The following is a 12,659-nucleotide window of genomic DNA, read 5'->3' as shown; positions in this document are numbered from 1 at the left end:
AGCATAATTTCAGAGTATAAACAACACCATCGATGTTCGGTAAGGGTAAGGAGGGGAGGCCCTTCCTGGAAAATGAATGTCAACCATAAAATTATATATTTCACACACATAATTTCATTTCAGTCACAGCAAATTATGTTAATTATTGTAAGGGCATTGCAGAAGAATGTTAAACTTCAAATTGAATTAGTATCTTTTGAGGAGGCAACTCTATTAAGGGGGAAAATGCCTAGTTTACCCCCACCCCCTGGAAAAAATACTGGTGGAAAGAAATACTGCGGACTTCCCTGAACAACACTTTTTCTAAACAAGAGGTTTGCAACGCTGCTGTAAGCCTCTGACCGAAGGTTTACAGACCTAGGGTTCTGTCCCGCTCTTCTCCACGCAGATAGGGTAGGCGGAGAGAAGGAGGGTAGGCACTGCTCGCTCGCGGTCAGCAACTTGTAAGGCAAAATTCAGAAGGCTTACAGCTTCCCACAGGCAAAAGGTGGGAGTTCCCATGTGCTGTGCCGCCTAGTGCTGAAGTGTTGCAATCTAACAAACAGGATATTGAACACTGGTGTCGACCCAAGTTGAACCTTTAACTTGTTTACGAATTTTGCCACATAATTACATACATTTTACTGGATGTATTAAACTGTAAGCCCGGCTTACATGGCTTACATGGACGCTCCGCGCCTGCCCTTGCTTTACGTTTTACCATGCAACAGACAATAATACGGGCAATATTTCCTATGCAGACAACAGCATTAAAAATAATAATAATAATAAATAAATTTAAAAAAAACTGAATTCTGCAATTATCAACATTGCAGTGCACACCAGTGGTGGAGAATGAGCTGGGGAAAGGGTAGAGGGTCACTTTTTTTTTTACTTGTTCTATGGTTTTTGTTCGTTTTCAAGAATATATCCAGAACTGGTTGCCCCATTTTAGACTTCAAAGGAAAGGAAGACTTTTCCACCCTCGCCTGTAATCAGCCCGCATCAGCAAAAAAATCGTGGCCGAAACAATCTGCATTCCCCCCCTTACGTTTGCTGACAGGAAAAGAGGGAGAAGTCAGTCAGCCAATGGAACACTTTTTTGGCAGATATTACGTCATCGACACAATTAGGAAAACGTATGAAGTGGGAAACGGGAGTTATGATCAGTGTTGCCAAGTTGGCCCTCTTGAGTACGTACTCAGCCCCAAAATTCAGCAAAAGCCCCAAGGGGCTTTTTAGCCCTACAGAGAGAAATCTTGCTACAAATCTACCCCTTTCAGTAATGAAATATTTTTTGGTATTTCAGTAAACTGCAAAGAAGTATTCACTTAACCGACTCTCCTCTGCACCTGCAATCTCGTCCTGCGACCCCTCCTGGGGAGCAGGTAGCAAGTGCACATTGTCACTTTATTCCCTTGTTTTTTTTGGTTTTGGTATGCTGTGTAGCCCGAGGAGAATTACGGATAACTTCGATTCCAGAAAATGCGAATCTTTGTTCAGTTGCATTGCATCGTCCTTGAAAGTTCACAGAAGTGCGGTGCGGAATCGACGAATCGTTCGTAACAGTGAGGCTCGCCCAGAGACTAGTTCGTGCGTGCGGCCATGTGTGTGTGTGTGTGTGTGTGTGTGTGTGTGTGTGTGTGTGTGTGTGTGTGTGTGTGTGTGTGTGTGTGTGTGTGTGTGTGTGTGTGTGTGTGTGTGTGTGTGTGTGTGTGTGTGTGTGTGTGTGTGTGTGTGTGTGTGTGTGTGTGTGTGTGTGTGTGTGTGTGTGTGTGTGTGTGTGTGTGTGTGTGTGTGTGTACGTGTGCATATATATGAAGGAGGAATATGCCGAAAATGTGTAATGCTTTTGTGTAATCTTCTGCACCACAATTTACGGGGGAAATAAATTATTTAAGTTGAGAAGATTTAATTTAGTTGAGCGTATGCCCCTCATCTTGACAGTTGATTAGTTGTGGTTCTTGAGTTTCAGAAATTTTGCACCAAAACACCCAAGAATTAAGAACCAGATTTTTTTTCAGTGCGCAATCGCACCTTTGTAAATCTAGCCCCTTGGATGTGAATTTTAGCTCCATTTTGGGTGCGATTTAGCCCGTTTTTCTCTCGTGCTGTTGGCAACACTGGTTATGATGCACGTAAGATCGAAGTAAACTTTTGTGGAAACCTGGATGACAATGCATTAAGCAGGTTGACGATCTTTAGTTCACCTTTGTGGTTTTCATTATCTCTGACAGTTTCGCTTTTTTATGAAGTGTTGCAGGGAACAAAGGACACGTTTTGAATGAAAGCGGTTACCGGAAGTTGTCGGCTACAAGGCCGAGAGTTGCTCACTCACGGGAACCTGCTGAACTGTAGGTCAGAGCTGGACAGATGGGCCAGACTTGCAGGTGCCACGCATCTGTATTTTCGAACATTCCTGCGATCTTATCTCTCAAGGTGGTGTATTTATCGATGAAAGAGCTTGACCTGCCATACACATTGGCAAAGACTGCAAGTCCAGCAGTCATTTCGGGCTGCTCCCACCCTCCCCCATGAGTTTTCAGCAGCTCTTAGGACAAGGAAACAAGTCAAGTCGATTTAAAATAACATCCAAGCACATTCGATCTTCTCTTCTCGCGTATCCAAGAGCAAGCGTGGCAAAACAAGCCTGGCGCGTTGAGTAGCGGCAGTCGGGTGCGGGGTAACATTGGTGCACTTGAGGGAGGGGAGGGCAGAGGTCAACTGCTATTGGATATCACTCAAGCATGGTGTGGTGGTGTCTATTTTTAGTTCAGACCTAATTGTGAGCGGTAGAGCTCTCGTAAAGGGAATGAGTGGAGGAAAAAACAACGCATTTTCGGCCGATTTCCTTCAATTTTTCAACTTTTTTTCCCCAATTTTTTCTAAATTTTTCACGGTTCCCGGGAAAAGGGTCGTTACTTCGAGAGGGTCATTATACCCGGGGTCGTAGAACCGAGAGTTGACTGTACTACATATTCAGCTTCCATGGTACTTAATGTAATTGCAGTTTTCTTCATGCTTTTCCAAATAATGGGAGCATTTCCAAAAGGACTAAGTAACCAGTGATGCTCTTGTGATCCTCTTCACAGTTCGCCCAGTCAGCTTCGCAGTATACCACCATTGGTTTTCTTACAGGTTGATATGTGATGCCATAATGTTTGGTGGTTTTCACATATCAGAGAATTATTTTGGCTGCCTTACAATGTTTTCTATTAAATTTGGAACAATATTGTGCTAGTTTACCAACGGCAAATGCTATATCTGGTCTGATCCTTTGAGATAAGTATACTAAATAAATGTTTATTTACGAACATAGCAGATTGTCTTTTAACTTCATTTTCCTGTTGTCTTGCAGCTTCTGCGATCACAGGTCTCTTCACCGTTGCACATGTAAATTCACTTCCAGGTAGATTACATTGGGCTGAGACCTTTGTATCCCATTCGTCGGACAAACCACACAAAATTGTCATAGCTAAATCTGAGTTCAATTTTATCGCAAACACGGCACCATTTCGTCAGTTTCATTGATTTTTGCCCAATAAATTTTCATATTTGCACAGTCATACAACCTTTGTGAGTGTAACTTACTTCGCAATTGCACGGTTCGAAAATTGCTACAACATGGTGCATACAACCTTTGTAGTTCTTCCCACACTTATTTCGCAGTACACAAGTATCTTATGTGCATTTCCTATTCATCACAAGTGCAAGTTTTGCTAATGCCTTACCTTGTCACGTTTGTAACTCGTGTTCTTCCTCTGCATCATTTTCCACATCAGGCAGACTTCCCTCTGGCTCCACGGTTGCTTTCCATTATTATCACAATCTTCATTTGGTCGCTCAATGATGCATAATTAGTTCTATTTAGTTTGCATATGCTAGTAAACTTATCGCCTGACATCTTGAAGTCTTCACTGGTGCCGGTACGTTGCAAGTCTGTATGTTCACTTCTTTCGTACAGTTCGCATCAGGCACATGGGCCCATAACCATTGTTGAATTATTTATCAACAAACTAACGAACATTTCAAACATTGCAGAGAACAAAACGGTAATAACAAGAATATTGTACATGCATGAAGAACAGATTTTCCATTTCTTGCCCATTATATTAAGTGTCTCACGGCATCTTACAGAAGATAAAACAGACTACTGTCTGGCTTCTAGAAACAAGGAAAAGTCAGTGGCCAGCTCATAGTAAATCTTTACATATAAAGTTACTAAAACAAATATCTCCTACAATACCACTGAAAGGAAATTTTGCCTGTGGGCATAAATTAATAGTTTCTACTCTTACAAGGAGAGGACACAGCTTAGGATTTTTATTTTTGGTGGGGGAGGACTTTGTGTAGTGGTAGGGTACCCTATAGGTATTGATATGCCAAGTTACTAACATACACTAACCAGCAATTTCTGAGAAAGAGTGCTTCAAAGTTTCAAAACTTTATATGCGCACCTCATTAGGTGAGGATATTATCAGACTATCGGGTGGTAGCATATCAGTTACGTATGCCAAAAGTTCTGGGTTAGATTTCTGCTTGATTGCCCCTATTTCTTTTCTTTTTTTATTAACTCGAGCAAATATTTACTGTGAAAATTCATTTTTATTTGAAAGGACTATTTTCCCCTAAAACATGTAAATAAAATTTTATTTCAATAAGTTATTAAATTAAATGTAATACAGTTGCTAAATGAAATTAAGAGCAGCCAAAAGGTAATTGAATCCAAACCTTCACCACGTGACACTTATACTTTACCACCAGGCCACTTGGCAGTCAGATAATGTATTCACCTTGAGGCACACTTGGAAATCTTTGATACTTTATACCACTTTTTTTCATAAATGGCTGGCTAATGCACGCTAGTACCTTGGATTATCACTAACTACATGGGACCCTACTATTTCACAAAGTTTCGTCCCAAACTGTGCCCCCTCTCTATGTTGGACATGGCTGGCTGTAAGTTTTCATATTATGTAGCAACTGCATTGTCTAATACATAAGTTGTAACTAAGAAATTTGTTTTGCACATTTATGAAACTATGGCACAACAGCCCTTTAAGGGCAAGGCATACCAAGCCATTGTTCATTGGTTGATGCAAACAGAGGCCTTCCACCACTGTTATCTGGATTTGTAGACTGCAGTCTTTGGTGGAAGGGGTGTTTGCCCTCCGCAAGACTTCTAAATCCATTAATAAATCATCAATTAACATGGATGTAAATAATAATCAGTGGCATGCCCAAAGGGGGTGATGAGGGTCATATGCCCCCTCCCTCTGGCCAGTATTTCTAAAAAGAAGAAAAATAACGTCAAAGGCAGGAAAAGATGGCATGAGGGCTGACTACTATAAAAAGTATATGTAACCCCATTCCCACTTTCGAAAATCCTGCACGCGTCGCTGATAATTTATTGCGATGTCTAAAAATGCGTAAGTTTGACAAAGCTTGTTTTGTTCACTTCATGTGGTTGGGCTGATCGGGACTGGATACATATGCAGCTCAAAGGGGAATCTGAACCATTCTGCACATCTTCAGGACACTTTGATTACAGTATATAAAGATGCTTGGCATCTACCTATAAATCACCACCCCCCTCCAATTACCCATGACTTCTAAAAATAGCAACTAATTACCAGTTTACAGGGTAAACTGAGATCTCACACACTCAGATGCATAAACTGAACCTAATAGGTAGCAGTTAGAAGCAGTCATCCACCCTCCCTACCCTCGAAAGTGGGTCCCGCTAATCCGTCATTGACTTTAACAGCACGTCTTGCTTTTGACCTTAGAACTTGATTATCATACTTCCTTCATGTTGTTAAATAATTTTTCATACAATATACCCCATAAAAAGTCGATTGTGTAGTAATTTCTTACTGACACTTGAGTTTCACCCCTCCCTTATGCTTTCCTGCATTTTAAGTTTTTTATTTACGGGTTTCTGAAAAACGAAATATTGGGGTTTGACTGTATAATCCAATTATTACCTATTTTGTTATGTATCACACTAGGGTCATGACTTTTTTGTAACCCCATGTTCCGGTGTCATAAATTGGTGACAAAATTACAAACTTACAAGTAGGAAAAGCATAATTATAGCATAATACATAATTAACATGTCTTGTTAGACAAAATAAATCTGAGCTGAAGTTGCTCCTTCATTTTACAGACATTAAAATCTTGAAGACACTTGCCCATTCTGCACACTGATTTGTCTGGAAATTCCCAGTCTTGATGGTTCTTGGTTCCAAAACTTTTTCACACAGTTGAATGTTTTTTCATTAACCTGCAAGCTGCTACATAGCCCATCTGTAAGAGATGAATTTTGCATAGTGAGTGTCTTCTCTCTGGTAGAAAAATAAATGCCAAAAGAGCTAGTATCTTGCATTACTTAATTTAGGTATTTTCTGAATCTTCACTTCAGGAAATCCTCCAGTTTCTTCCAAACAGTGGAAAACCAGAGTTAAATGAAATAGAAATTTCATATCATCATGACAACCTGCTGTTTCAGTAATCTCTTCTTTACCATTCTCGAAATGAATATTGAGCAGCTCGTAGTTCTTTACAAGTTCCATTATTATGCGAAACACTAGGTCAAGAACATGATGTTGACAACCAATCAATTGCGTTTATTCCAATTTCTTTTCAGCAAATAGTCTTTAAAACTGAATTACAATCCCATTCTTTCTTCCAATGTTCACATTCATAGGGTCCGCAACAATCATCTTCTTACTCTTCCATAAATTGTATTCAACGAGAACAGCTGTTATTCCTTTGACAACAGTATCTGCTTTTCCGTCTGGTAGATCTAGTGCTTCTAACTTAACTTCATTCTTCAACACTAGCACTTGCTGTACTCTTGGCCATCAATACGTTTACCATCAAAATGCAACGACCAGTTTTCTAAGTGTAGTGTTTTCTTTATTTCTTCTTTAAGTTTAACAGCTTCTTTAATGGTGGTCCTGTAAATACCAAATTGTGAAGGTGTCTCAATGTCAATCCCATCTTGAGATAACTGTTGGCAAATGGTTGCTGCTTTGCTGGTTGATAACTTTGAAGATGTTACTAATTTGGTTGCAGATTTGGTTTTGTTATACTTCTTCCTTGTCCTTGTAGACAGTTCACCTGAATTTTCGGACTCGTCATATTCACTCTGTCATATTCAATGGACCGCCCCGGATTGCATGTTGACGTAAAGCGGGGTTGGTGTGCAATGTGTATGCACTATCCCTTCACACAAAGATCTCATGTATAGTCTCTATAGACTATTCATACACATTGCACACCAACCCCGCTTTACGTCAACATCCAATCCGGGGCGGTCCAGTCCCCCGGAGATCAAGGTGGAAACCTAACGGTGCCACACGAAGCCTTGATCGTGACCTTGACGTGGTCATCTGACAAAGTGGAGCCTGGGCCACTGATAATCTTACCTGGCAATTTTTTGTATATAGAGGTCCTTGTGACAGACAGACACGGTGAAGCCTAGGCCACCAAGAATAATCCTCCTAGGCAACCATTTATGTGATCTAACAGACTACACGCTACCCTGAAGACGGAGGCAGATTCAGCCTCCGAAATGTAGGTAAATCTCTGTAAAAAATAACAGTGGTTAAAAGTCCAAAAACTAGAATGAATAATTCACCACTGATTAGCTACAAAGAAGAAATGAAAATGTATATCAAGAAAAATGTTATGAATAAATGCAGCAGGAAAACAAAAGGAATTTTGCCAAGTTCTGTGCTCTCCTGATTACAAATGGATCTGTATCGCTAATTAAGGTTTCTTTTCTTGTCCTCCTCCTATTAAAATGTAATCTACTAATCACATTTGTACAGTAAATGAAGGAATAATAATTTAGATATATTTCGGAAGGCTGAGACTCTTTGGGTAGCACATGTTGCACACCTATGATGTCTCTGGTACTAACCATTTCACTATATGGCATCCCATTTACAAAACCTGTCTACCAGTGGAATTTGGAAAAAGAAAACAACTTATTTATTGCCATATGATCTTGATCATGCATAACTTGATTTTTGAATGTTTCTATTAATTTACTCTATTTTATTAAACAGATGCTTCAATGAGGGTACATTTCGAGATTCATGGAAAAATGCTAACGTGGTGCCATTATATAAATCTGGGGACAAGTGTGCCTTTTCTTCTTATAGGCCTATTTCCCTTCTTTCACCACTTTCTATCGCCTGTGAAAAGATAATAAAGGACCGACTCTACAAATTTACCTCTCCATATATAAATACAGCACAGCACGGCTTCTTACCAGGCAGCTCCTGCTTAACCAACTTAAGCATTTTATTATCTGATGCTATCAACTCTATATCTGAAAACTCTCAACTGGATGTAATATATCTGGATTTTTCGAAAGCTTTTGACTCTATAAACCACAATTTCCTGCTTCATAAATTATCCCACAGTTTCAATATTCATGGAAACTTTCTCTCTCTGCTCAAGCACTACCTCCAAAACAGACAACAAAAAGTTGTTGTTTCCGGAATGTCTTCTTATCAAGCTGTATCTTCTGGTGTACCTCAAGGCAGTGTTCTTGGACCTCTTCTCTTCATCCTGTACCTTGATGATCTTCCAGAATATCTTTCCGATTCATGCAAAAACCTTCTCTTGTTCGCTGACGATTGCAAAATATATAGTAAAATCTCCAATTTCAGTGACATGACACTTCTGCAAAACAATTTAGATTCTCTAATAAAGTGGTGTGAATTATGGAACTTAAAACTCAACCCTCAAAAATGTACCATCATGACCTTCTCCTTGAAGAAAAACGCATTTAATACTAAATATTTCATAAAAAATAATTGTGTTCAAAGAGTTGCCGCACAAAAGGACCTGGGCGTCATATTTGACAAGAAACTTTCCTTTTCTGAGCACATCTGTACAGTCACAAGGGGTTCAATGCGTATGCTGGGTCTTCTCTATCGTTTCACGGAAATAAACAACTTGACTGCCCTCAGCACCTTTTACAAATCTTTTGTCACCTAAAATTGAATACTGTTCTCCGATCTGGTCTATGGCATGCCCCTCAAATTCAGATAGACTAAATTCCATCCTAAATTTCTTCCTGGCCATTGTTCGACACCGAATTCCGTCCACAAAACACTTGCAAAAGTCCATCCTCCTGCAAATGTTAAATATCCAAACTCCTCAAGAGAGACATAGACTGGCTGACCATATATTTCTACACAAAATAGTGAATGGCAACATCAGAAGTGACCGCCTTCTTCAGGAAATTCACTTTTGTGTGCCTGCCCGCTCAACAAGAAGCACTCTACTTTTTGCTTCTCAGAAGCCGAGATTGTGCCTCATCCAGCGCTCTGTTCCATAGACTGCCCAGTGAATACAATAATCTAGGAAGCGAAATATACATTTTTGAAAATCTGGACCATTTTAGAAGAAAGTTAGCTAAAAGTATGCAAGTCTCTTAACCACATGTAATTTTTCTGTTATTTTTTTTGTTGTATTATGTTATTTTTTTTTGTCCTTATGTTCTATAAAATCGTTCCAAAGTAAAATGGCTAACGCTGTATTTGGAATCTTCTATTAAATAAATAAATAAACACACAACTTAATTGGATATCATTTATCATATATTGTGTAAGTAAATAAGCAAATTCAGCCAAATGAATTAGATCCATTCTTATTTGCAAAGGCGTCACTGGATCTTGAACCTGTATCGGCAAAGATTTTGGAGGCAAATTTCTCTTATCAAAAAACTGCTACAATATTCATATTTTGAAAAATCACGCCTGTTTATAATTCCTTCCAGAGCATTCAAGTGAATCTTGTGTGGTTTGCTTTCGCTGTTGTAGAGATATGTGATGGTTTTATGCAGCTTATTTTCTAGATATCTAGACAAGTGAAAGCACACTGCACAAAGATTCCTTTGAGAGTTCTAAAAGAACTTCTAAAGAGTATTTTTCCAAAATAGACATATCAATTTATGCAACGCATCCCTCCACTTGTTCTTTATCACCATGATAAACTATAACAGCATCCCCCAACCATTCCGTGGCTCAAGCACACATCCTCCAACTAACATTTTCCACTTCAAGGGCTGGCTGCATATTTCATTATTGTTGTTCCTTTCCTTTAGATCTATGTGGGTAAAAGGTTGACAATGCCTTGTGCTTTGCAGGGGCAAGGAGAAGCTGTGCGTGGTGCGTTTGAGGGACCCATATGGAGAGAGCACCAGGAAAATGTCTGAACCACCAGAGGAGGATGAAACGAAGGAGGATTCAGAAAGTGTAAAGTAGGTGGCATTTCGTTTACATTCTAAATAGCTTAAGGAGATATGCTACTTTAGCTCTGCTTTTGTTACATATCATAATGTTATGCAATCTGACAGATACTGTTCTGATAGAATTTAAATATGATAATATTCTGTAAAAAGCCTGATATTTATTGTAAAATTCTACCATTTTGCTATTGTTACTATGAATGTAAAGGTACAATTCATATTCAAATTTCAAATGTCTTTAGGTAAATTTTTCAACATTAGGAATGGGACAGATTAATCTGTATTGGCCGATATAGTCATGTTGGTTTGTCGATAATATTGCCGATAATTTTACAGATCCAATGTAGCTGTAAACAGCCTCTGATTTAGTGTAAAAATCTACTATGTATATTGTTGTTTTTATGGATATAAACATTATCAATACCCTAGTTTTGTAAATATCAAAGTAGTTATTTTTTTTTTTCAAAGCAAATCCCATTGCAGTCATCTGCTTATTTAATTTATCAAGGGGGTTAATGAACCATTCATGTTCGAGGAACATTTGTAATTTTGTATTGGATTGGTTACCAGTTTCTGTAAATTTTATATCTGTGTAGCAAAATTTCATATCAATCCATCTACTAAATATGCATTTTTTATGCAAGTGCTTTATCAATTTCATATCTGTCCATCTCTAATATGTATATTACATGAACCTTGTACATTAATCTTGCAGCCAGTCTGGGAGTTACGCCTACTCTTCTGCCAAACTGACTCGATTGTTATCTAAATTCTCCGAGTGGTCAAAGCTGACTGAATCGCAGCGAGAGGGCCTCGGGTTGACCTTTGATGCTGAAGGAGAATTATGGTGAGTTTCTTCAAAAATTTTCAGGAATGCTAGAATAAAAAGATGAGTGTGCGCGTGTGTCTTGCAAGTGCTAAATATTCTTTGTTCCTTGATAATCCTTTGCATCCGTATATTAAACCCCACCACACTTTGTTTCACTCTAAGAATAAAGGCTTGCAATTGAGAAGAAAGGGGGGAGGGGAAGGGTTGATTCTCATCGAAGATGCCCCCATTTTTTTATTGCCTGGTGAATCTGTACATAAACTGGACTAAAACATTTGACCTACTCTAAAAAGAATATATATATATATATATATATATAAATCAAATAAGGTAAAAGGAAACACTCACCGGACAGTAGGAAAATTCAAAATTTTCGCTAATTTATAGCATCATCGGTGTGAGAAGAAACAGAAGACGGAACCGGAAGTTGGGGTCCTGCAGAGTTGCCAGGTCCCCATTGAAGAAGAAGCGGTGCATAGAACGAAAAAAACACTGTTTCGTCACCAGGCTCGTCGTAAACTGTGAGTGTGTAGGATGAGTTGGGAGGGTGGGTGAGGGTTGGGCATTACTGGGTGGCCTTGTTCAGGCCAGGTGGAGTGGTTGCACTCATGGCCGATATATAGGCCCTCTCCCATCTTTTGCGAACAGAGGTGTTGGCTGGTTGGGGTAGGAGGTGGATGATCGCTACCCGGAAGCAGTCGTTGAAACTGATGTTGTGGTGGTTGGTGTGGACGGCGACAGTGAAGTCCAGGTTGTGGGTGAAGGAGCGGTGGTTATTGATGCGGAGGTTGAGGGCCGTTGATGTTTCCCCCAGGTAAAAATCACCACAGATGTTGCAGGTGAGGATGTAGATAAGGTTTGAGGCATGGCAGGTCCCTTTGGGATGGAGGGTAAATTTGCCAGTGGCCATGTGCACCTGGAGGGTGTGAGAAGTGATGAGGATGGGACAGGTCTTGCACCTGGGTCGGTTGCATTTATGGGCAGGGGGGTGTTGGATGTGTGGTGAAGGAGTGTTGTGGACCAGGATGTTTTGGAGGTTAGGGGGGCGTTTGAAAACCACCCTGGGTTTGTCGGGAAATATGTTTTTGGTTTCGGGATCACTGTGGAGGATTGGGAGAAGAGAGTGCAGTGTGTGCCTGATTTTGTTGAGGTGGGGATGATATTGGGTGATGAGTGCAGGTGGGTTGGTGGCAGCAGGTTTCTTGGTGGTAGTGGTATGTGAGGCAGCTCGTGATATTTGCTTGGTGTCCAACCAACCGGTTCCGTCTTCTGTTTCTTCTCACACCGATGATGCTATAAATTAGCGAAAATTTTGAATTTTCCTACTGTCCGGTGAGTGTTTCCTTTTACCTTATTTGATTTATATATATATATATATATATATATATATATATATATATATATATATATATATATATAAAAAAGGTAAAGTGTTCCCCTGTGCATAGCACCACGCCATGAAGGCGTATAGGGGGTGTAGGGGTAACGCCCCACACTTTCTTGATCCGGTCGTGAGTGGGGGTGATGTGATCAGCATCACGCCCCTGACCGCCTTTACCCCCCAGGGTTTCCCCCAGG

At 39.9% G+C, this 12,659-nt stretch overlaps 1 protein-coding gene across 3 annotated transcripts in view; it reads left to right on the top strand.

The window, feature by feature from the left end:
• The window catches only part of LOC145984927 (calpain-5-like), a 176,079-nt gene that overhangs the window by 104,594 nt on the left and 58,826 nt on the right, over positions 1 to 12,659 (top strand). For all 3 annotated transcript variants that reach the window (XM_083118332.1, XM_083118334.1, XM_083118333.1), the window contains exons 7-8: positions 10,151 to 10,264; positions 10,968 to 11,099. In XM_083118332.1, the coding sequence (XP_082974458.1) occupies positions 10,151 to 10,264; positions 10,968 to 11,099 (246 nt within the window). The remainder of the gene's footprint in view (positions 1 to 10,150; positions 10,265 to 10,967; positions 11,100 to 12,659) is intronic.

Source organism: Lepisma saccharinum, chromosome 3, assembly GCF_977018435.1.
Source record: "Lepisma saccharinum chromosome 3, izLepSacc3.1, whole genome shotgun sequence".
NCBI classification, from domain to species: Eukaryota; Metazoa; Arthropoda; class Insecta; order Zygentoma; family Lepismatidae; genus Lepisma; species Lepisma saccharinum.
Note: the sequence above shows the minus strand (reverse complement) of the source record. Positions and strands in the feature narration are given on the sequence as shown.